A 25,950-nucleotide genomic window follows, 5' to 3' on the forward strand; every position below is an offset into this window, starting at 1 on the left:
TTCCGCCCATTCCTACCTGGAAAAATGATCACTCAGCGCCGGGACACCTCCTTGTGAGGTAGCTGTTCGCGCTATATAAATATCGGTATTATTATTATTATTATTAAATATCGCTCGCCACAACATAAACGATCTAGGTGCTTAAATCAGAGGTGTTGTCAATAGGAGTGGTGCTGGTTTTATTAACTCTAGGAGGGTGAAATGTTGGGAAAAAGAAAACGGTTAAGTCGGCTCTGCCGAGATTCAAACCGCAGCTATGCAGGCTACAGTTGAATCTCTACAGCCAATGCATTAACAGACTGAGCTATCTGGGAAACATATTACACTTTTAGCGCCTCGCAGCAGACAGCTGTACGAGCAGGGCCATGCCATTTTGCGGATAGTTACCCTGCATCGCTCACTGTACATTGTGGTTTTGGTGATGCGGCGAAGTAGTTCCTTATCACTCCCGAATAGTAGTGGACATATGTCGGCAGCAGATGAAGCTCCTGATGCCCTGGCAGGGGCTTCACATTGGCGGTTCAAAGCCCTGGTCGCCATGCTGCTAAAAGAGGCCCTCCATGGGCAACTCTTTCCAGTGCTCTTCACATGGGCAGGCCAGACACGTTGGCTTTGCCAATGCTTGTTGCTGCGTTTCTCTCAGACCGTCTAAGCTAGAACATCGCTTTTGCCATACTTTTATATCAGAAGACTATTTCTATGGATTTCTGACTTTTTTGTCTGTAATTCTGTACAAAATAACCAGTGGTTCTCCAACTGGTGGTGGAAAGCATACGAAAAAGATGCTACTGGTGGTGGAAAGCATACGAAAAAGAAACCCAACGATGATGCTGTCACGCTTTTAACAGGGCGGAGAACCAAGATACACCGCCTCGCGGCTTGTGTACGTGAATGAGGGGTTTCGAACGAAAGACGACTGAACACATTGCGAACCCTGGTTACTCAGGTCGAGTGATCCATTCCGTCTTGATATCGTGTATGACTACAAGGAAGCTGAATGGATTACAATCCCTCCTTTCTCCCCCCTCTTGATTAAATACATCTGTAATAAACATGCTTGATACTTCTTGTAATGTGCGTAGAAAGTTTTTTTTATGTCTTAGGATCTGCTGGGGTGAGGTTGGAAGTTCCCTGTGCCAGGCCTATGCTGGGTATTTCTCTTAAGACTGCCTGTGTTATCGAAGCTGTAATTCTGCACCGAATTAAAATGTTATTGCACTTACACACTTGTGTTTAATAAAAGCACGAGTATTTCAGAAATATTGATTTGCATAAAAAAAAATGTTTACACCTAACTTGCTTGCATTTACACCGGTCGGTATCAGGATAAGTTGGCGTCTCCTCTATACATTACCTTCCACCCTCGCTTTTCTTTAAGGAATGCTGACTTTTTACCAGAATTATGCCACTTATAAATCGTAATTCTCCTGTCTTAAAAGGTCTTTCTAGAGAAATGTTCTACTCCAAGTATAATACCTGTATAATGACGACTGTTTGACATTTATATAGAGTTTGTAAGCATCTCAGTTCACAGAAGACGTTTTACATACACTTATTAAGAATCAATCGAAATTGGCACTCATGTTATTAATCTTGGAAGGATAAAAGACTGAATTAAGTCTGCACAGGTTCCAAATCTGAGACCTGCTGGTCACACAAACTCATAAATCCTTGCAACCGTTGCAAATGCATGCGTCTGCTTGAGCAACACTTTTCTCTGCTCACTTTTTTACACATAAACCCATGGCTTTCACCTTTACTTTCCACAAGAAATGGAGGCCTAGAACGAAAATTCTTGCTATTGTTTTTGTTGTCAATTGGTCCTCGTATCTTATCTTATGCAGATTTATATAGCGCATAGCTAGACCAGAGGCTTCCCGGGGCTTGGTATAGCTCACAATCTGACATTAGTCGTGCGTCGCAACACCCTTCGGAAGTCCAGAGTAGGTCTTTCGATCCATTTCCACTACAGACCAGAGTAGATAGACTTTTGTGAAGGTGTGGCTCAGTTTGGTGTGTTGCTTTCAATAGGTTTTAAGTATTTTTAGTGGGGGTGACTGTAGGGCTGAACAAAATGGCTTAAGTACTGCCCCGGATGATACTGGTGCCTATGGCCTGAAAGATGAATAAATGTGTGTGGGAGATTTTCCAGTTGACTGGTGTCTGTCTGTGGACTTGGGCTCAGCGAGCGCCATATCAAGCGCAGATGAAAGGGGCCCGCACGCCAACAATAAGGTCAGTGATGCACATCAAATTAATTTTAGGTGGAATATAAAATGGCTGCCCTCACAAGGCGATTTGATATGGGCTTTTCGAATGAGTGTAGCGCTATCTATGGAATGCTAAGATTGTGTCCGCGAAAGAGAGGGTTAGGATCCAAGCAATCAATCAGGATTTGTAGAGCGCGGCTGCTTCACCCGTGAGGGTCGCGAGGCGCTATCTGATAAATACAGAGCCCATACATGTAATATCAAACCACACTCCGCAGATAACCTTGTGGTTTAATTTGGTTCTAAATGCTGCATAATCCAAGTAGCCCTAACAACGGTAAAGCTGTTTTGGGGCCTGTCATGCTCATGAAACCAATATTTTTTGTAGAGCCATGAATTATTTTCTATATTTCACAGTTATACCTGAAATATGAGTTTTTATACCACTGACTTCTGTGCAAAAAAAGCAAAAACCCAAAATGATTTATTCCCCCATTTTAGCTCCCACGAAATGTTGCTAGCTCTACAGACCGAACTTCTGAGCAGATTTACACAGATTTGGAATTAGAGTAGAAATGTACTCAGAGAATTTACTTTTGCTGCTTTGGTGTAAATCCATTCAGTAGTTTTTGAGGTCCTAATGTTTAAAAAAGTTTGAGTGGTCTTTAAAAGGTGAATACCTTTGTGAATAATTTGCGAGTCTGAGATTTCCGAAAACTAAAAAAGTCTGTTTGGATGAGGAAGCCTTTTCTCCCATCCTCTCTTTGGATATGAGGTGCCAGATTTGAAAGAGCGGATTCAATAGATCCGTTTGGCTGCCACAATTGAAACATTTCTCATGAAGCAGCCATTACAGGACTCGGGGCACAGTTCCTTTGCCCAGAGGTATAGTAAATAAAATGGTCGATAAGTGGGCATGGTGACCTGGGGGAGGGGGGTGGGGGGTTGGACCCACAACGAGCAAAGCTGTGGGATTCGAGAGTCAGGTTTCCGACTCACACGTCCCATATCTGAAATAGCAGCAGGGGACATTGGTACCTTTCTCAGTGCCACAGTCTTCAGCCAGACATGTTTAGATGCAGAGGTTTCAAGAATCAGAAATCCAACTCATGATGCTGGTTCAAGCTTCAGGGTATGAGGATGGGGAAAAAAGGGCAAACACCATGGAGTAACCCATGGGACAATGAAACAGACCAGGAATCAACTCCGTACCCACCCCCCACCAGCACAGCCTATAAACATGCATCAGGGGCTGGTCCACGGTGGGTATGGCACAGGGCCCTGCACACAACCACTGCCGAACAAGGGCAAAGGTCATGTGCAGCAGAGGTTGGGCACCCACAGTGGGTTGGGTCTCACGGCCAGCGGCTTGGCACAAGTTTTACATGCAGCTGCAACTTTGGGGCCGGATGACCCCCAGCGGCAGGTGGGGGCGCAGGCCCAGTACCTGCCGCAGCTGCACACAGCTACGTACAGCGGTGGTTGCAAATTAAGTATTTTTATTTAAAAAAAACTGAAATTCACTGAAAAAGCACAGTTGAACACTGAGTTATGGTTCTGGTTGAAATGCATAAAACCACTGAAATTCACAGGTGAAGGTTATCAAGGTACACACAAAAAAACGCACCTGCCAGTGTTTGCCACAGACAAAGCACCAACTTGGGAACAGCATAGAAACACAAAAATAGTTATCAGGAGAACAATATGGCGGGCAGTGCGAGTTATGGCATGGGGGGTGATAAACAGTTTCTACATTGCTCACATTGATACAGAGGGGAAGGAGAGTTGGTGAGAGGTAGAACTTGTCTCTGGTAGGTTCACTTGTCTTCATTTCTGAAGGTGCTCTTTCTTCTGGGGAGGCAGAGGTGTCTGATTTTGGGAAGCATGGGGTGTTGCTTAGCAACAAAGAGAGCTGTGGAGGGGCTGCAGATACCGGCCCATTTTGCTCTTGAGATTCCAAGGGCAACAGCCTGTGGGGTGTCCAAGTATGGCATTTTCCATGGGATGGTGTGAGATTAATGCTGCCAGGCAGGCTGTAAGACTGCTAGGCCTTTGGGATGGTGTAAGAGCCTTTACCTGTGGGATGATGCAAGACTATAGGAGAGTGAGAAATATTTTTTAGGGATGATGTAGAGGCACTCTGACAATGTATAGACACCGGCTTGAAGAGTCATGAGGTGCATGCATCAGCTCCAGAGAGACTCGGCCTCCTACCAAGTATTTTTACTGTCCAGCTAAGGACTATGTCTGGGCCAAATGGACCAACTCTCTTTATGAATGCCAAAGAGGCACAGTAAAATGCACATCTCGCTTCCTCTTTTTTTCTATTTCTCTTCTTCCAAAAATCTCACTTTTTTATCCTAAAAAATTGGAATATTCCATGGTAGCCACCTTCTCATGTCCAGACGCGAGTGCCACTCCAACTGCCACTTAGGGCGTTAAACATAAACTCAATCAAACTGACTACCATGTGGATGATGCAAGTTGTAAGTTGTTATTTTTCTAAAATGTTTTGAGGACTGCAAATTTTGTTGAGAATCCTCTGTATTGGTTCTCACTCCATATCCCCTCCCCAAAAAAGCCTCCTGTTTTTCACAAGCCTCCACCTTTCCGGAATGTACAAAACGCCCTTTCCGTCCCTGGTGACTCGCGCCGTCTGCAATCCCACCATTAGTGTTACAAAACAACAATCCTGCGGCGGGATGTACTCTCACACTCATAATCAGCGAGCAATTAATCCATTTGTATTAAATTCTGAAAGCTCCCCTGGCTGGCACTGGAAATTACATCAAGTGCTGGAAGAAGGTTGGGCCCTGCTAAGCAGACATCAACACTACATTACGGTTTGCTTGCCCAGCTGTCAATCACCTAGCATTGCCCAGTAGTGGGAGTAGGTGACCAGGATGATGGTTACCTAGCGTTGCCTAGCAGTGGGAACGCGCAACTTGAACAATGGTCACCTATCAATGCCCCGTAGTGGGAATGCGTGATCCGGAGCATATTCAGATCCTGCAACAACGTGGTCTCTAGCCAATGAGATAAGCATGTGGGTAACCACAATCTTGTCTGTGACATTATTATCCATTGGTCATTTGCTGGTCTAGTCCATTATCCTGCCCCGGGAGGTAACCTCAGGGTGCATCCATTGGAGCAGTGGAAAGGTTTACAAAAAGGGTAATTCTGGTCTAGTCCATTATACATGCCCAGCTAATTGCCATGATGCACATCTGAGCAGAGGAAAACAGTGGGCGAGTCCATTAAATTACAGTTGTTCGGACGCTGGACGTGGGGGTAGGTTCTAACGGCCAGGACCGTGCGCCGCCGGAGGTACCATACCTTAACAGCCGGTCCCACGGGAGCAGTCTGCGGGGTACCTTGGGGAATTCTCTGGGGTCGCAATACTTCAGCAGGACCAATCGGCCTGTGTTCCTGTATAACCTACTAAAGAAGGTTGTATACCACACTGTAATTTGTCTTTCTTTTGTGTAGTACTATTCACCGAGGTCCTGAGGAATTGCCATTTGGGCAAGAAACAAGTCGACCTGACCAGAGGGTAGTAGGTAATATGCACGGATAAATCCAGTGCATTTACCTCCCCTCCCACTTTTTAATCAAGGGAGTCAACCACGCGAATAAATCACATTGTGGACTGACCCACCTTTTTTAAAATCCACCCTTTTCACGCCACGACTACACTTCCCCGCCCTCTCACACGCATGCACCATATGACCGGAACAAAAGATCTCCGATAAAGAGCCCCGGTTTCGGGAGCCCGTCAGACATTGCAGCGCCAGTCTGATGAGGAGCAGAACCCATATGATGAAACATGACACCTAGTTACCTGGGTGTGTGAGGGTTTTAGTTCCAACAAGGGGATTCCCCCCTTCTTTCAGTACACGCACTTTACTTTTCTTTTCCACTCTTCCCGGGGAACTCTGTACCCTTTCTTGTGTTACTGGTTATTGGACTTGTACACTGGACCCCGTTAAATATTGTCCTTCCCGAGTCCCTCCTTTGTCTAAACATAGGAAATCTTAACATAGTCCAATACACCAAAGCAACAGTAAACCATGGTCTACTCCTTGTATCTGGCGAGTTGGGAACATCGGCCCAGTTCGTTACATGAGGCCAGGCCAGACATGGACCAGTGTGTTGAATTAGGGTAGAGGGCAGTGCCTTTATGGAATAGTCTTGTCCACTCCATTAGTGCCTTAGGTAACTACCACTGTCCATTATATAATTGAGCTTGTTTTCTTAGAAGTTTGAAGCTGGTAACTTAGTTCTGGTTCAGTAGATCAAGGCAGTGAATATCCTTGGTGTGTTCTGTTATCTGTTATAAGAATACAATGTGAATTTGATGCAGCTACAACATTAGGAATATTGTCAACATTGGCAGAGTCATTGCCAGGGCAGTGGGTAGTTTAGACAAGCCTATAGGTAAAGACAGTGGGTAACACTGCCCTCGAGCCCTCCATCTGGACCACGGCTATGCTTACTTCATTTATCAATATGCAAAAGAAACAATTGATGGACGGAATGCTGGACAATACAAACATTCAGAAGGAACAGGGTCAAGAGTGATTTGCGTACGGCTGGGTCCAAACTGGGGTGGTGTGGTGAGCAAAAGAATGATGGATTTAACCCAGATCCTTGTGACTGGGGGTGAATGTTTGCATTGTCCAGCATTCCGTCCATCAATTGTTTCTTTTGCATTTGTCGCCCTAAGTGGGAAGGGTATGCCCAGACGTGAGTTCCGTGCTCACTACACCACTGGATTCAGGCTAGCCTGGCTGATGAAGGGTGATGCCCTGAAACTGGTCCCAGAATGCTTGTTTCCGGTCCAGAGAGGACCGGGCCTGGCAGTTCAGGCTGGACTGTTGCCACAAGGAACAGGGTCAAGACAGATTTGCATATGGCTGGGTCCAAACTGGGGTGGTGAGCAAAAGAATGATGGATTGAACCCAGATCCTTGTGACTGGGGTTGAATGTTTGCATTGTCCAGCATTCCATCCATCAATTGTTTTTTTTGCATACTTGATTTATCAAAGCATGGCCATGAACCCCTCAGCTTTGGAGCAGTGTGCTTGGCTCGGACCTAACAAAATGGCTGCCAAAAGACAACTAATCTTTTAATGCTGTCAACTGGTCAACATGGTTTACGCATTCACATGGACAACCAAGGCTTACCTCTCTGAAGCCAGGAAGACCCTTCGGCTGGCACTGATGTGTGCAGGAACATTAAACTGACTGCGGGTTCCTGCTTCATCCACTACAAGGGATACGTCAGAACATTTCACAAGACCTTCTTGGTGCTTTTTGACCAGAGGCTGACAAAACCACTGTGACGGCGTAGGAGCCACATCCACTGCTGAGGCACAGAGATCCGAACCACACCTGGGCATTGGACCCACCTCAACTATTTGCCCACCCTAATTAAGGTAGCCCATATGGTTCCCCCGACCACCTCTCTACACCCCAGCATTGTGGGTGAGAGAGAGGCCCTGGTACTGTGCCGCCTCTTCCCGCCAGCCACATAATTCTCCTCCTCGCTTGTCTCTCCCATAAAGACACTAAAGAACAAGATGTTGTGCTCCACAGCTTGAACCTGTTTGTTGTTGTCGGTGCCTTTTATTGGGTTTCTGCAGTTTAATGATGTTTTATTGCTCGCGCTTCAGTGCTTGTGAGCGATGTTCTATAAATCAATGAGGACTTTACCTGCTAATCTTGTTTCTGTACCCAAGGCGTGCAGGCAGGGACTGCAGAAAGAAGACTTCGCTTGAGGAGACCCCCGAGAAGAAGTGTAGAAGGGGTGTCTGGCCTACATGGAGGGGTGAGGCGAGGTAGCCATGAGCCCTCATGGAAGCAACGGGCCCCTGCCCCAGGGTGGGTGGAAAGCAAGACCTGGGGTGCCTTGGACCCCTTGCACACTGGTGCCATTTACGCTGGCCTTGTCCACGTAACGTACACACTCCAACTCTTTGAAGGGAGAGGGGTGGCACAGCGGCCAGAGTGGCTGACTCCAGAGCGTGGGGCTCGCAGTTTGATCGCCGACGGCAGCTCAGCTCAGCACCATGTGACTCTGGGCAATAGCTCACTTAATCTCCCCGACAGCCCACAGTGCCTTAAAACCTTAAGGAGTGATATGTTTGCGCTTTACAAATAGGAATTATCATTATTAATGGGGGTCTTTTGTGGCATTTCATCCTCTGAACAACACTAACCTGCACGCCGGCGACCTCAGCCAGCGTTTCACTTTAAGCACGTTTTTGACAGTTTTCTTCAACCAGAGAAACACTTCCTGGTTGCAAAAACACACAGCCTGAGGCCTACTCACGTGCTCCCCTTTTTAGGATGTCAGTAAAATAAAGAGCCTCTCTCCAGTGTGTGCAATGCATGTAAGGAAAACAGGTTGGAGCCAAGCCTGAGAGTCACTGCGGTTTTAAGAAAGATTTTCTACGTTTTCCGGCTGTGTTTTTTTGGTAAAAATACAAGGTTGGTGATTAATTTAATGCAGCTGATACGATGGCACCTAATTTTATATTTTATAAAATTTGCTAAATCCTGCTACTTTTGTGGCACCGCCCGCTTGCAGGTACTTCCCACGACGCCTCGTCAGGGGTTGAAGTGCTATATAGATGCAATTACAATTGACAGGTATGCTGCAGTGTTTCATTTTCATGACAGATACTGCAACATTTCTTCTTGTGTAATTTCGCAAACCTTTTCCCTTATTTTCGCGAAATGAAATTTTGCAGAGGCTTGGTTATGAAACCCTCGTTCACAAAACAAAAACATCCTTTTCATCGGGTTTCCACAAGAACAAACCCCATTGGTCAATAGTCAGTAACCAATCGATGCTGTGCTTGCTTTGAGCCTCACTCTTCAGCATTAAAGTGTGGCCAGTGGTTTTGTCTGGGGACCTGTCGGCAGAGGCAGGGTAAACATCAACTTCAGCTGCAATAATCTATTTGGATAAATTATATATATAAAAAACGAGGTGAGCTGTCAGTGTTTTCGAGAACGTGAAAAACATGAACAGCCCCTATATAATTCATGAGGTTTCCCACGAGGAGGTAGCGAGGGGACCGCGGCGGCAGGATGAGAGACTTTCCTAATGGCCTAATTGGCAGGTGTCGGAAACCTGTTTATACCGCTCTGGAGTGGGGCCTGCAGGCTGTGTGAGTATCTATCTATCTATCTATCTATCTATCTATCTATCTATCTATCTATCTATCTATCTATATATATATACACACATATATATATATATACACACACACACACCCACACATACACACACACACACACACATATTTCATGTTTTGTAAAGCACCGGTTTGCGACAGGAGCTACTTCGAGGCACTCAGACCAGTGGAGCTGTACAAGTGGTGGCCTGCAGGATAGCGCAATAAATTATGGGCGCATAGGCAGGGCCACTGGATATTATGCAGCAGGGGAAGACCAAATTATGTGGCATGGTTGACTAAATAAAGAAGCAAGAAAAAACTAATTAAGCAGTGTGAAACCGCGTATTCTGTGAGAGTGTTACTTCATTATTTTGTAGTTCTTAAACATAATAGCACTGTCCGTGAAAAGATTTCACCTCCTTAGTACTAATTTGACAACCAAATAAAGCAATAAGCAACTGAAAGATGACCAGTCGAACTTCGCAAAGGCCTTCCACAGCGCTGGTATACATCGCCACTTCTTCAGTACTTTTGATCTGTTTGAGCTAGAGACATTTTTTAATGAAGGGTTATCTGGCAAACCTGGCAAATGCATAATTATGCGGAAAGTGGAGCGACCCCAGAATCGCATAATTCCAATGGCCATGTTCTTATTTGAGTGGCTCTATGTTCGAGTCCTGGAAATGGAGACTCTGCTTTCATTATTCCAGGGTCGAGAAAAAGATTTGCTCTAAATTAGTTCATAGCAATGCTTGTTATTCACTGCACTAGTAAATGTGTACTTATTTTTATGACTCTTGAGGGCGGGGAGCTGATCAAGGAATTTATGGCATTTTGAAATAGGCTGTTAATGGTACTGATGTCACCATGGCTTGCTAGTATGTGAAAGACCTTTAGAAATGGTCCCACTCTAGGTAACCACCTCCTTCCAGGTCATTACAGACTCAGTTTACAGGCCTGAACTTTCGTGTATTCCCCAATGCATTCTGGGTGTTGTAGTCTTGCTTTTCTTCCATTGAACTAATTAACCCCTTGCGTGCGGGGCGTATTCCCCGCCCGTGCTGACTCCGCCTTGCGCGGGCGGAGTCATGACGGAACGGTTCCGTCATCAGCACAGCTCAACCTGGTTACACTGACCAAGTGTGTCCCCGCGCTAAGGTAGCAGCTAAGAAAGAGAGCAGCAGCTAGAGTAGCCTGGTAGCAGAGCAGATTAGACCACAGGAAACAGATGGGCCTTCAGACCTTTCGGAAAATTAACTAATTTGACAAACACACCTGAAAGCAATGATTTGAAGGTGAAAAGATCAGAGGTAATCTTCATTACTTTGAGTTGAAGTCTTCATCATCACAGTTCTACGTACCCTCCCTCACAGTGGTGGCCGGTAACTTTTGGAGAGAGGGAGGGGCACACGCACACATTTATATAACACCCACAGCCATGCATTCACACATGCACACGCGCACACACACATCCATTCACAACACTCTTTACCAAACATTCATACTTACACACACGCACGCACACAGCAAACTTTAATTTAAAAGAAAACACACACTTACCTACAAACCAGCTATGCCTCGGAGGTTCCTGGAGGCTTGGGAATGCTGCCTTCCCTCATTGGCTGACCTAGCCATCACAGAGTGGGATGGGGTCAGTGAGATTGCTGACTAATCCTGGGTGTAGCGAGGCTACGCGGAGGTCCACGGTGTTGCAAACAAACTCTGTGGAATTCCGCTACGCCACCCGTCTCCACGCCCCTATATTATCAAGTAAATCTACATTACGTACTAATAAATTAAACCACTTACCTGGCATGCGGTGTCTCCAGGCTGCCCTCCTCCTCTTCCTCGCAGTATCAGAAATGCACGGGCGCGCACACATGTGCAGTTTTCTCAAGGATTACCGATACTGCGAGGAAGAGGAGGAGGGCAGACCTGCGATGCCGCATGCCAGGTAAGTGGTTTTAATTTATTAGTACGTAATGTAGATTTACTAGATTTACTTGATAATATAGGGAGGTGGAGGTGGGGGCTTGCCAACGACGCTCTGCTGCGGAATGTGCGGAAATTTGCCTATTCCATGGAACGTGGCGGAGGCAAATCTCCGCACACTCTGCGGGCGGAGCGGAGGTCTCCGCCCGGGGTTATTGCTGACCCCACCCCACTCTGTGATGAAGTGTCACTGATTGACTGATTGACATTCGACCATGGGTGCTTCAGGGCTCATCACAGAGGGGAGGGCCTTAAGGACCTTTGCTGAGCTGAGGACGTCACGCCAACAGGAGCTGCAACTTCCTCAGCCCAGCAGAGTTTAGCTCAGGCAGCCGAGAGCATGTGCATTTAGTGCATGTCTGGCTCCTGGCTGCCTGACCTGAAAATGAACAGTGTCTGTCAGGCTGACCTTTGTACAGCCTGACAGACACTGTTCATGAGGGGTAAAAGCTGGTGGGGCGTGGCCCCTCAGCCCCAATGGACCTGCCCAGCTGCTCCTTCAGTCTTAATTTTCTTTGTTTTTGCTTGGATACCGCGGGGTTTGAAGGGGGAGGGGTTAGTCCCTCGTTTGTATCAATGCGCCGAGGGCGGGGTTTTATACGACCAAAGCCAAGGCTGCCATTGTTTTGGAGTCTCTAGGGAGTGAACAAGGTCTACACCTGTGGCAGAGGCCTCATTAGTAAGGACTGGGATGAGGAAGGCAGACGAGGAGGTAATGACCTAGAGGGAGGAGGTCGCCATATCCCGATTGTAAGATCCACATGAGATGCGAGAACGAGAGATGGCACCCGGCACAGGGAAGGCCTCAGCCAAGCACACTGGGTGACAAAATCATGAAATCACTTTCAAAATCATTTTAGAAAATCGTAAATCTGACCTGCAGCAAATTCTCTGACGTTTTCCGGCCTTTTCAGCATCACTTCCCTGCGGTTAAAAGGAGTGTTAGACTGAGTGAGTAAATGTAAACACAACGTTTGAACAGTCGTAAATGGACAGTATTAAAACAAGCAGTACATATACGGTGGCATGAACAGGGTGTTTAGCCAGAAAAAGACACACTTTGCAGCCAGGGTTCAGATACGACTCCTTTCCACCTCACTAGGTCACTTTTGCAGCCCTGAACTTTCATTTTACAAATCATAGCGGTCCTAAGGGTACGTTGAACTAAACCAAGACTGCAAATCCCAGAATGCACACCTGTGGTAAGTAGAATCCTGGGACCAGTGGCGTAACATTAGCCCCAACAGCGTGGAGGGAGGGGGAGGCAGACTAGCCTGAGCGCCCTTAACTGGGTCCGGAGTGTGGGAGCCCCCCCTCAATGTAGACTGCAGCGGCGGTTCCTTCATGGGAGCAAAGGAGCACCGCCCCCCTCCCTCACAGTCACAGAAGCTGGAAAAAGAAAATGGCAATAAAATAATTTTATTTCCATTTTATTTTTCCGGCTTTCTGCCCAATGGAGAGGGCAGGGCGGGGCCAGTGCGTCACTGCTGCTGATTGGCAGCTATAAAGAGTGGCCCCTTCAGTATGAATTGCACATGTCGGAATGGTCGGCTACATTATTACGGCCAAACAGTCATGCGCAATGCAACCTCTGAAGAGCAGGCACAGGCCTTCAGTGCTCTTGGGAGCGCTGGAGCAGCTTGCTCCAGCCAATCCAGACACTTCTCTTATGCAGCATGAGAGCAGTGCCTGGATTGGATAAGGAGCTGGCAGACCTCGTGCTGGAGGAGGCTGGAGCACGCCGGAGAGCACTGAGGAAGTGCTGGAGGCTTAGAAGGTAAGTGAAACTTTTTTTTCAAATGTTTAAATGTAAATGTTCATTTTTGTGTGTCACCAACCGCCACTGGTACTTTGCAGGAGTGGGGCTCGAGTTTTGTTTTGCCACTGCCTAGGACTGGAAACGGTGTCGTCAGGAATCTTACGGTAACCCTAATTCCCTTGCCCGGGGCCACTTGCGCTTCACGCACTCCGGAATAAATAATGCAGCATTGTGGTCTGAAACAGCTCATGTTCTCCTGAAACGACCGGGAAATGTCAGGAGAAAAGCGTGTTTTTCCCACTCGTATCCCCCCAGGCATAGCGTGAAGGAAACTGCACGTCAAAAACAGGCCTGTGATGGAGAAAACGTGCACTTTGAACGTGCGGTTAAAGCTGCCACGTGTTATGCCCCATCCAGGCCTGCATACCGCCTAACTGGATTCAACCCAGACGGTTGCAAGGACCGCAAACCCCCGTGGGACTCCGAAGACGGCGATTCGTAGCACAAGCAAACGTAACCAAACGCTAAATGCAAACAAAGGCACGACATAAGCCCGGATATACAGAGTGCATAAGCAAAAACAAACTGATCACATAAAGAGATCACTGATTAATCAAACACTGTAGAAGCAGACAATAACGCACTGTATAGGTAGACCCGAAAAAGTATATATATACAGCGTGTAATCACACGCAAACACACACTGCATAAGCTCACCCTAACACAATGCTCAAGCAGGCTCTCAGACTGACCGCTCACTGTATAAGCAGACACAAAGGCACTGCATAAGTAGACACTTACGCACTGTATATACACAGACACAAAAGAGTACACAGCATGTAATCACACCCAAAAGCACACTGCATAAGCTCACCCGAACACACTGCATACGCAGGCTCCAAGGCTGCATAAGGAGGTTCTCTGTAGAAGACACAAACAAAGACACTAACGCACTGTATACACAGACCTAAAAATGTACACGGAGTGTAATCACACCCATACCCACACTGCATAAGCTCTCCCCAATCCACTGCTTAAGCAGGCTCTAAGACTGCATAAGGAGGCTCACTGTATAAGCAGACACAAAGACACTGCACGAGCAGACTCAAACGCTCTGTATTCGCAGACATAAACACTGTATTAGCTAACAACCATGAAAGCACATCCAAACGCACACAGCATAAGCACATTTTAGCACACTGCTTAAGCAGGGTCTAATACTGCATAAGGAGACTCACTGTATAAGCAGACACTAAGACACTGCATAAGCAGACACTAACACACTGTATACACAGACCTAAAAATGTACACAGCATGTAATCACACCCAAACCCACACTGCATAAGCTCTCCCTAACCCACTGCTTAAGCAGGCTCTAAGACTGCATAAGGAGGCTCACTGCATAAGCAGACTCAAACGCTCTGTATTCGCAGACATAAACACTGTAATAGCTAACAACCATGAAAGCACATCCAAACGCACACAGCATAAGCACATTTGAGCACACTGCTTAAGCAGGCTCTAAGACTGCATAAGGAGGCTCACTGTATAAGCAGACACAAAGACACTGCATAGGCAGACTCAAACGCTCTGTAGTCGCAGACATAAACACTGTATTAGCTAACAACCATGAAAGCACATCCAAACGCACACAGCATAAGCACATTTTAGCACACTGCTTAAGCAGGGTCTAATACTGCATATGGAGACTCACTGTATAAGCAGACAAGTGAACAGTCAGACACTCACTGTATAAGCAGACACAAAACACTGTGTAAGCAGGCACTAAGGCGCTGCATAGGTAGATACAAACTGTATACACAGACAACTCCAGAATCAGACACACTGTATAAGCAATGCGAACAGTGTATAAGCAGATACCTGCACAAATCCGTATAATGCACACTGTACAAGCAGACACTAACAAGTTGCATAAGGAGACATTAACACAACATATGCAGACTCAATCACTGTCCAAGCAATAGCCCAAAGTACGCATTGTTTAAGGAGGCGCTAACAGACTGCATACGCAAGCACAGTGTATAAGCTGACAATTGAAATATCAGACAAACATATACTGTATAAAGAGATGATAACGGACTGTATAAGCAGCTACTAGCATAGTGCATACGCGGGCACAAACACTGTAAAAGCAGACAATGCTATAACCAAATCCAAGCACACTGCATAATACGTAGACACACTGGATAATCAGACACCTGAAATATCAGACACTGTATTAGCAGCCACTAATACTTCGTATAAGCAGACACTAACTCTATAAACAGTGTAACTAGACAACCATGTAATCACACCAAAACTTAAACTGCATAAGCACACGCTAACACACTGCATAGGCAGGCGCCTATATAAAAATAGGAAAACACACTGCATAAGTAGACAGCTGTAGATTCAGACATTGTATACGCAGATGTTAAAACTGCATACGTAGACAACTGTAAAATCAGACACTGTACATTAAAGCACACACTTTATAAGCAGATGTGAACATACTGCAGAAGCAGACAACTGTATACGCAGAAGCAACCACAATGTCTAAACAAATAGGAAGCAGAAACAAACACTTTCTTGGCCAAAAACTGTATAGTCAGAGAAAGACTGTATAAGCCACTGTACTTTCGGATACAAATAGGATGTAAGCAGAAACAGACACTAAGCAGACTATATATTCAGATAAAAACTGCATCGACGTAAACACACAGCATGTCAACAGAAGTAAAACTATTGTATAGGTCATTGACTGTAAAAATCAGACCAACATGCTCTTTATGAGCAGATGTTTGCACACTGCATAAGCAATGGCAAACACTGAATAAGCAGATAAAAGCATTTTATAGGCAGGTGCAAACACACTGCATAAGAAGAGATAAACATACAGTATAAGAAGTTGAAACACAATCCATAAGCAGATGTAAAATTGCTACATAAAGAAAAGTTAATTAATACCTCACAGGGTCATTTACACCCAGTGTTGATTGCTGGTCTGGGAACACACCACTGCAAATAACATCTGCGTCGGCAGGGAGTGCGTTGTTGTGTTGGATTTAAATGCTTGTCTAAATATATGGGGAGTTTCTCTCCCAAAATATTTTTTTGCCTCTTTGCAAGTCCTACAGAAATTTGTAAAACATGCCAAGTGCAAGCGAGGGTGATTCGCACAGCTCCTGACAAGCGCCATTGTGGTACCTGGTGGAAATTCAATTTATACCTTTATCAGTAGTTCTTGGCGGGTCTAAATGTACCCTCGATTAGCATGCGACAGGGATGAGGTAAGACCTTAAACAAGCATTGGCAAAGCCAATAAATCTCGCCACTATAAAGCAAGTGGTGTGCTATTGGCTTTGCCAGTGCTCTTTTTCAAATCACTGCTGAGGAAAAAAAGTAAAATTAAAAAAACATTTCAAAATACTGGATGAAAAGCAAATGCAAATGTCTAAGTATCTTAAACCTTTACAAGGCATTAAAAATGGGAAATGTTAATAGAAGGCATATTTATTTTTAAAATAGTTTTTATGCGGAATTTAACCCCTTGCCTGCTTCTGTCGGCCAACGGCCGTCGCGCGCACTAGCTTTGTAGTGCTGCGCACGTCTGTTGGCCAACGCGGCCCCGTTCACTCTGCTAAACCACCGCGGAATTACTGCAGTGGTTAAGCGGTTATGAAGAGTAAAGAGGTGTCAAATCTAAAAGGAAGACACTTGCCAAGGCCTTATTTACTTTCCACACCCCTCAGTGTTGGGCTGACGTTTCAGGCAGTCTGGTATATCCAGACGGCCAGCTTGACAGGCCCACTGACTGGGCCGTTTTTTACATTTTTTTATTCCATCCGGTCACAGCCCACAGGACCGAGCTGCCCCACCTAGACATGCCAATTTGCCAGGCTGCCAGAATGCCAGTACCACTCTGATAGCACTCAGAACTGAAACAAATGCCAAACGCTGGAGCCATTCGGTCTCAGCAGCAGCCAGGGGAATAAGCATCTTCTTTCCAGGCACAGTGAGTGCAGCAGCTAGCACCGCCCCCAGCGCCATAAATATATCCTATATATACCACAGCCTGGGGTTTCACGCGATATGTGAAATGCAGGAGACAAAACAAAGCCAAGTCAATAAAGTCTGCTCTTTAATCAAACTCTGCCAAAAAATACATGTTGCTATGCTTGTTGCTATGCTTTTACAGAGGAGTTGTGGGGTGTGGGAAGCAACAATGAGCGCACAGGGTGGGCATGTGATGGGGGAAGCCGCACATGGGAGTGAAGAGCAAGAAAACAATACACTCGCACGGAGTGCTGAATGAAAAAGAAAAAAAAAAGTTGGGACCTGAATGTGAGCAGTGGAAAGATACAAATGATCCAATCTTAAGGATGGTAAAGAAACAATGCTCCGGGGTAGGAACTAAGACAGGAGAGGAAGGAAAGTTGTCCAATAAGAAACAATCAAATAAGAGTGACAAGAAAGTCAATCAATGATAAGCCAACCACTGTAGGTTTTTGGTATCGTTCTCAGTAGGCGTTTCAACAACCTACAGCGAAAAGCTGCCTGTAGGCAAGGCCCAAAAACACACGTTTTGAGCCACCTTAGGTCAACTGACAGCTCAACAAATCTGAATATCTTTATATTTTAGTGCAGGTTCAGACCTCCTGCTCAATCATGCAAGAGCCAGCGAACCACGACTAGTTGTAAAGTCTGAAGACCCGCCTTACCGGAGAAATCCAGCCAGCAGCAGTGGCAGTTCTTTGTGGGACCGCAGATATCTTTCATTGGCGATGCGGGTCTTGATCTACAACCAAAAAAAGAACATCGGTTAGCAGTGGTCATGGGCAAGGAGTTTAACATTTTGGGGTGCATCTCAAGGGTGGTAAGGCAATGCCTCATTACTTGCTCATCAAGAATGTTAGAGGCGGAGAGACAATGGGGCCTCAGTAAAGGTCGGGGCTAATCTATTCATAATGCAAAATACCTCTGGTCATTGACGATAGATTGGGGGGGGGAATACATGGGAATACCTCTTGAAAGACCAGGCCTTCTTTTATTGCAATACCTGATTAGTTATTCAAAGGAAATAGTGCGAGAACACATAACGTCACCTCTATGAAGGCCAGGACTTATCTATTCACAATAGCCAAGTACTTCCGGTGCTAACCTATTCACAATACCCAGTTACTTCCGGTGCTAACCTATTCACAATACCCAGTGACTTCCAGGGCTAACCAATTCACAATACCCAGTGACTTCCAGGGCTAACCAATTCACAATACCCAGTTACTTCCGGGACTGACCTATTCACAATACCCAATTACTTCCTGTGCTAACCTATTCACAATACCCAGTTACTTCCGGTACTAACCTATTCAAAATACCCAGTTACTTCCAGGGCTAACCTATTCACAATACCCAGTTACTTCCTGTGCTAACCTATTCACAATACCCAGTTACTTCCGGTGCTAACCTATTCAAAATACCCAGTTACTTCCGGTGCTAAACTATTCACAATACCCAGTTACTTCAGGTGCTAACCTATTCACAATACCCAGTTATATCCAGTGCTAACCTATTCACAATACCCAGTTACTCCGGTGCTAACCGATTCACAATACCCAGTTACTCCGGTGCTAACCTATTCACAATACCCAGTTACTTCCGGGGCTAACCTATTCACAATGCCCAGTTACTTCCGGTACTAACCTATTCACAATACCCAGTTGCTTCCAGGGCTAACCAATTCACAATAACCAGTTACTTCCTGTGCTAACCTATTCACAATACCCAGTTACTTCCGGTGCTTACCTATTCACAATACCCAGTTACTCCGGTGCTAACCTATTCACAATACCCAGTTACTTCCTGTGCTAATCTATTCACAATACCCAGTTACTTCCGAAGCTAACCTATTCACAATACCCAGTTACTTCCGGTGCTAAACTATTCACAATACCCAGTTACTTCAGGTGCTAACCTATTCACAATACCCAGTTATATCAAGTGCTAACCTATTCACAATACCCAGTTACCCCGGTGCTAACCGATTCACAATACCCAGTTACTCGGGTGCTAACCTATTCACAATATCCAGTTACTTCTGGGGCTAACCTATTCACAATGCCCAGTTACTTCCAGTGCTAACCTATTCACAATACCCAGTTACTTCCGGTGCTAAACTATTCACAATACCCAGTTACTTCCGGTGCTTACCTATTCACAATACCCAGTTACTTCCGGTGCTAACCTATTCACAATACCCAGTGCTAACCTATTCACAATACCCAGTTACTTCCGGTGCTAACCTATTAACAATACCCAGTTACTTCCGGTGCTAACCTATTCACAATACCCAGTTATTTCCGTTGTTAACCTATTCACAATCCCCAGTTACTCCGGTGCTAACCTATTCACAATACCCAGTTACTTCTGGTGCTACCCTACTCACAATACCCAGTTACTTCGGTTGCTAACCTACTCACAATACCCAGTTACTTCGGTTGCTAACCTATTCACAATGCCCAGTTACTTCGGGTACTAACCTATTCACAATACCCAGTTACTTCCAGTGCTAACCTATTCACAATACCCAGTTACTTCCGGTGCTAAACTATTCACAATACCCAGTTATATCCAGTGCTAACCTATTCACAATACCCAGTTACTCCGGTGCTAACCGATTCACAATACCCAGTTACTCCCGTGCTAACCTATTCACAATACCCAGTTACTTCCGGGGCTAACCTATTCACAATACCCAGTTACTTCCGGTACTAACCTATTCACAATACCCAGTTGCTTCCAGGGCTAACCTATTCAAAATACCCAGTTACTTTCGGTGCTTACCTATTCACAATACCCAGTTACTCCGGTGCTAACCTATTCACAATGCCCAGTTACTTCCTGTGCTAATCTATTCACAATACCCAGTTACTTCCGAAGCTAACCTATTCACAATACCCAGTTACTTCCGGTGCTAAACTATTCACAATACCCAGTTACTTCAGGTGCTAACCTATTCAAAATACCCAGTTATATCAAGTGCTAACCTATTCACATTACCCAGTTACTCCGGTGCTAACCGATTCACAATACCCAGTTACTTCGGTGCTAACCTATTCACAATACCCAGTTACTTCCGGTGCTAACCTATTCACAATACCCAGTTACTTCTGGTGTTAACCTATTCACAATACCCAGTTACTCCGGTGCTAACCTATTCACAATACCCAGTTACTCCGGTGCAAACCTATTCACAATACCCAGTTACTTTTGGTGCTACCCTACTCACAATACCCAGTTACTTCAGGTGCTAACCTATTCACAATACCCAGTTACTTCCGGTGCTAACCTAGCCACAATACCCAGTTACTTCCGGTGTTAACCTATTCACAATACCCAGTTACTACCGGTGTTAACCTATTCACAATACCCAGTTACTTCCATTGCTAACCTTTTCACAATACACAGTTACTTCCGGTGCTAACCTAGTCACATTACTCAGTTACTTCTGGTGTTAACCTATTCACAATACCTAGTTACTCTGGTGCTAACCTGTTCACAATACCCAGTTACCACCGGTGCTAACCTATTCACAAAACTCAGTTACTTCCGGTGCTAACCTATTCACAATACCCAGTTACTTCTGGTGTTAACCTATTCACAATACCCAGTTACTCCGGTGCTAACCTATTCACAATACCCAGTTACTCCGGTGCAAAACTATTCACAATACCCAGTTACTTTTGGTGCTACCCTACTCACAATACCCAGTTACTTCTGGTGCTAACCTATTCACAATAACCAGTTACTTCCAGTACTAACCTATTCTCAATACCCAGTTACTTCCGGTGCTAACCTATTCACAATACCCAGTTACTTCCGGTGCTAACCTATTCACAATACCCAGTTGCTTTCAGTGCTAAGCTATTTACAATACTCAGTTACTTCTGGTGCGAACCTATTAACAATACCCAGTTATATGAAGTGCTAACCTATTTGCAATACCCAGTTCCTTCTGGTGCTATACTATTTACAATACCCAGTTACTTTTGTTGCTAACCTATTTACAATACCCAGTTAAATCCAGTGCTAACCTATTCACAATACCCAGTTACTTCCGGTGCTAACCTATTTACAATACCCAGTTACTTTCAGTGCTAACCTATTCACAATACCCAGTTATATCCAGTGCTAACCTATTCACAATACCCAGTTACTTTCGGTGCTAACCTATTCACAATTCCCAGTTACTTCCGGCGCTAACCCATTCACAATACCCAGTTATATCCAGTGCTAACCTATTCACAATACCCAGTTACTTCCGGTGCTAACCTATTCACAATACCCAGTTACTTCCGGTGCTAACCTATTCACAATACCCAGTTAAGTCCAGTGCGAACCTATTCACAATACCCAGTTACTTCAGGTGCTAACCTATTCACAATACCCAGTTACTTCCGGTGATAACCTATTCACAATACCCAGTTACTTCCGGTGCTAATCTATTCACAATACCCAGTTACATCCGGTGCTAACCTATTCACAATACCCAGTTACTCTGGTGCTAACCTATTCACAATACCCAGCTACTCTGGTGCTAACCTATTCACAATACCCAGCTACTCTGGTGCTAACCTATTCACAATACCCAGCTGCTCTGATGCTAACCTATTCACAATACCCAGTTACTTCTGGTGCTAACCTATTCACAATCCCCAGTTATATCCATTGCTAAACTTTTCACAATACACAGTTACTTCCGGTGCTAACCTAGTCACATTACTCAGTTACTTCTGGTGTTAACCTATTCACAATACCCAGTTACTCTGGTGCTAACCTGTTCACAATGCCCAGCTACTCCAGTGCTAACCTATTCACAATACCCAGTTACTTCTGGTGCTAACCTATTCACAATAACCAGTTACTTCCAGTACTAACCAATTCACAATACCCAGTTACTTCCGGTGCTAACCTATTCACAATACCCAGTTACTTCCGGTGCTAACCTATTCACAATACCCAGTTATATCCAGTGCTAACCTATTCACAATACCCAGTTATATCCAGAGCTAACCTATTCACAATAGCCAGCTACTCCGGTGCTAATCTATTCATGAGTACTTTTTCGTTGGCAGTATTTGTGGGTGAACAATCACCTGCAAAAATACTGGGCCCCGCATTTTACCAATACCGAAGTCTTTGCTCATTGGCAATGTTAGTGGGGGAACAAACAAGGACCCTTTACAAAGGCCAAGATCCAAGTACTTTTACACTGACAGGATGAGAGGGGGAACCAACAATATTGCTTATAGGGCAGCACTAGATTGTCTATTTGCAATATCCAAGCACATCATCACAGGTATTGGGGTAAACAGAAAAGGTCACCTCCCTGAAGGCCCAGGATCGCCTATTTGCAGTCTCCAGGTACACATTTATTGATGATATATTGGGAGAAGACATAGCGATACTAGTCGGTGAATTGATAAGAGAACCTCAAGGAAGGCCATGGCGTGTCTACCTGCACTCCTGAATAAATGTTCACTGATATTACAAATGGGGGAACAAAAGAGTCAATTGACAGATGAAGAACCCCTTACAATCACAATGATTTAATTTATTGACATATAACTTCATACTATGCTGTTAGTTGGGCTCAGGAAGGACCCACATGTGGGTGCAAGATGTTAGTAATCCTGGATAGTTCAGTAATTGGATTCATAGTCAGCCCCACATTGACCAGTGTTAAGGAAAAGCCCAGATCAATAATTTGTACCAATGTACAAGAATGTAACATATATCTTTTATACAGTATTTGCAGAATTGTGAGGTCCTCAGCCTTGGCGGAAGGAAAGTTTGAGTCAAACCTGGGAGCAGCAGTGGGTGCTTTAACCACTGAGCTATCCGAGAGTTGATCCTCAAGTCAGGAAGAAGAAGAAAGAAAGATGCTCTTGAAATGGCTCTAGTAACTGAACTTTTGCAGATTCGATGTGAATCCCAAAAAGGTCTGAACTGGAAAGGCATGCAGGGGGTTACACCAGCAAATGTCTAATCGAGGTATCATGGGGTGGGAAAGTCATGTGAGTTTACAACCGACTCCAATACTGGACCAGGGAGAGCATGTGCATTGCTAACATGCCAGTGAGGTTGAGAGGGCTGGGATAGAGTACATTACATACAGCGGCGGTTTCTCAGCTAAGGCGGAGGAGCGCCGCCCCACTGCAGGAAAAAGAAAAAATAATATGATAATAACACAATGTTTTCTTATTCGGTACTCAGGCAGTTTTACAGGTCGGGGCAGGCCTGTCGTCACAGCTAGGAGGGAGCGGAGTGGTTGGGGCACTTAAGTGCGCATGAGGGTTTGGCCGGCTGTTTTGGGCCTGTCAAACAGTCATGTACACTTAGCATGTTCTCCACATGGCTGTATTGCACAGTCTGGGAATATGCACATGCTCCCACTCCCCGTCTGAGCGCCAAACCATGGCGCTCAGACTAATTACAAATCTACTGTCATGGTGACAGCTGTTTATTGTTTGGCTTATGGGAACCTATGTGCTTCCTGCTTTGGGGAGTAACAGAGGAGGACGGAGGAGAGGTGGCCTCCTGCAGCCAGGTAAGCAACTTTTTTTTTTACCGCCCCACCCATACTATTCTGTTGCAGCTGTCACTGATCATTTCTAGATCGCCTGCCTGTCAGAGGCAGCAGCAGTACTTAATTTGGATTAATTTGTAAGAAGAAAAACCATAAGAGTAGGAGGTAAAGTTTTTTTTAGGAGACCACTGCTTCAGCTGCCGTGTGCCTGGGTTGCCAATGCCCAGGCTGCCTAGTCTTTATTTCACTAGGCAGACAAGATCCAACGGCGGACCCTAGGTGCCGCACAAGCGTCAATGTATTAACCCAAAATACTATCAAAATATCAATTTGAATAAGTGGTGTGCACAGACTACTCCTGCATCCGCCGTTGGACTACCCTTAGACCATTAATGTTGCTTCTCAAACTACACCTTTAGCCCTGACGAAGTTCACTCATCGAACGAAACGCGTTGGCTGATGTTCTGTGTTTGTGAATTGGAATGAATTCAAATAAAGAATGATATCAACGAAGGAACTGACTGTGCTTCATGATTAAATGTTACCCTACCCGGGTAGTGCACCACTCCATTGCTCCTCGAGGGTTTATTTCACCTCAAACTTACTTTTGCGATCCCTCTCCTGATGGCCCTTCCTTGGGAAGGAACATCCGACTTGTTCCCCACTACCAGAGGTCCAAAAAGGAGCTTTAAGAACATCACCAATGACACTCTTGAACCATACATAAAGAAGTTCACCTACTCTTCCCTGGGAGATGTGGAGGATGCAGCGGTATTGCTCTCTGACTCTATCACCAGGGCGGTTGATGAGCTGGCTCCCCCGTCTTTTAAATATTCGGCGCGCCGTAAACCCACTGCTCCGTGGTATACGGATTCACTAAGACTCCTTCGACAGGGTTGTAGAAGACAAGAAAGAAAATGGAGGAAAGCATGGGATCCTATAGAAAGGGAATTACATAAGGGTCTACTTGCTGAGTACAAATCTAGTGTTATTAGGGAAAAGCAGCAGTACTTCTCTAATCTTACTACCTCCCTCACTTCCTCCAGGGAGCTTTTCAAGATTGTAGACTCCCTCTGCTCCCTACAGGTCCCGGATCCAGTTGTGGGCTCGCAGGAACTCTGCAACAACATATCAGAGTTCTTCCACAAGAAAATTGAGGATATTTATCTTGCACTGGAAACTCAGAGTAAGTCCCTGACCGACTCTTCACTCCAAATCCTGAACAAATTAGAAGCCTGGACTAGAGACCACCCTGAGAGTCTAACGGTCTTCCCACCACTTACTCGAGAAGAACTTGAGCTTCTACTCGATAGGATCAAATCATCATCACCCCTAGACCCTTGCCCTTTGAGGATATTGAAGGAATGCAGAGCGATACTGCTCCCGCCTCTCTTGGAAGTTATGAATGGTGCTATAAATCAAGGTACCTTCCCTTCAATATGGAAGAAGGCAATAGTGAAGCCACTACTCAAGAAGCCCACGCTAGACCCGGAACAGTTGAAAAATTTCAGACCTATTTCACTGTTACCCGCTCCTGCTAAGATTCTTGAGACACATCTCAACGGCCATCTTACCACCTTCCTGGACTCATCTGGGTATCTTGACAGCTCACAGCATGGGTTCCGAAAGGCGCATAGTACTGAGACAGCTCTGACTATGGTGGCAAATAACATCCGTAGGAAGGTGGACGCTGGCCAAACTACTGTGCTGGTGCTACTGGACCTCACAGCGGCGTTTGACACCCTGTCTCCCTCAACGCTTACATCTCGGTTGAGGGAGGCAGGGATCTCCGGCATGGCTCTGAACCTTCTGCACTCCTTTTTACAGCACAGGGAGCCAAGAGTCAAGCTTGGTGAGTTCCTTTCCCCTGCTATGTCCTTGCAGTGTGGGGTGCCACAAGGGTCGGCTCTTAGTCCGACCCTATTTAACATTTATGTCGCCCCCCTTGCAAGGCTAGTAAAATCTCAGGGGATGGAACTGGTGTCATACGCCGATGACACCCAGATTATGGTGTCACTGGCCCACTCAGTTTCATCGTCTGCCACCAACTTCAGGATCTGTATGCAGACAGTCTCCGACTGGATGCTTCAGAATTCCCTGAAGTTGAATGGCGATAAAACTGAGATCCTGGTCTTTGGTAAGGACCAGGATATCTGGTCGGATGAGTGGTGGCCGGCCTCACTGGGAACTTGTCCATCTCCCTCCCAGTCAGCA

The 25,950-nt window shown here is 45.5% G+C and overlaps 1 protein-coding gene across 2 annotated transcripts in view; it reads right to left on the reverse strand.

Annotated features, from left to right (window-relative positions):
- RIIAD1 (regulatory subunit of type II PKA R-subunit domain containing 1) overlaps nt 1-25,950 on the reverse strand; it is a 46,207-nt gene that overhangs the window by 1,252 nt on the left and 19,005 nt on the right. For both annotated transcript variants that reach the window (XM_086946367.1, XM_086946366.1), the window contains exons 2-3: nt 17,870-17,946; nt 12,267-12,313 (exon numbers count right to left, since the gene is read on the reverse strand). In XM_086946367.1, the coding sequence (XP_086802493.1) occupies nt 12,267-12,313; nt 17,870-17,946 (124 nt within the window). The remainder of the gene's footprint in view (nt 1-12,266; nt 12,314-17,869; nt 17,947-25,950) is intronic.

This window comes from Lissotriton vulgaris, chromosome 12 (assembly GCF_964263255.1).
Source record: "Lissotriton vulgaris chromosome 12, aLisVul1.2, whole genome shotgun sequence".
NCBI lineage: Eukaryota > Metazoa > Chordata > Amphibia > Caudata > Salamandridae > Lissotriton > Lissotriton vulgaris.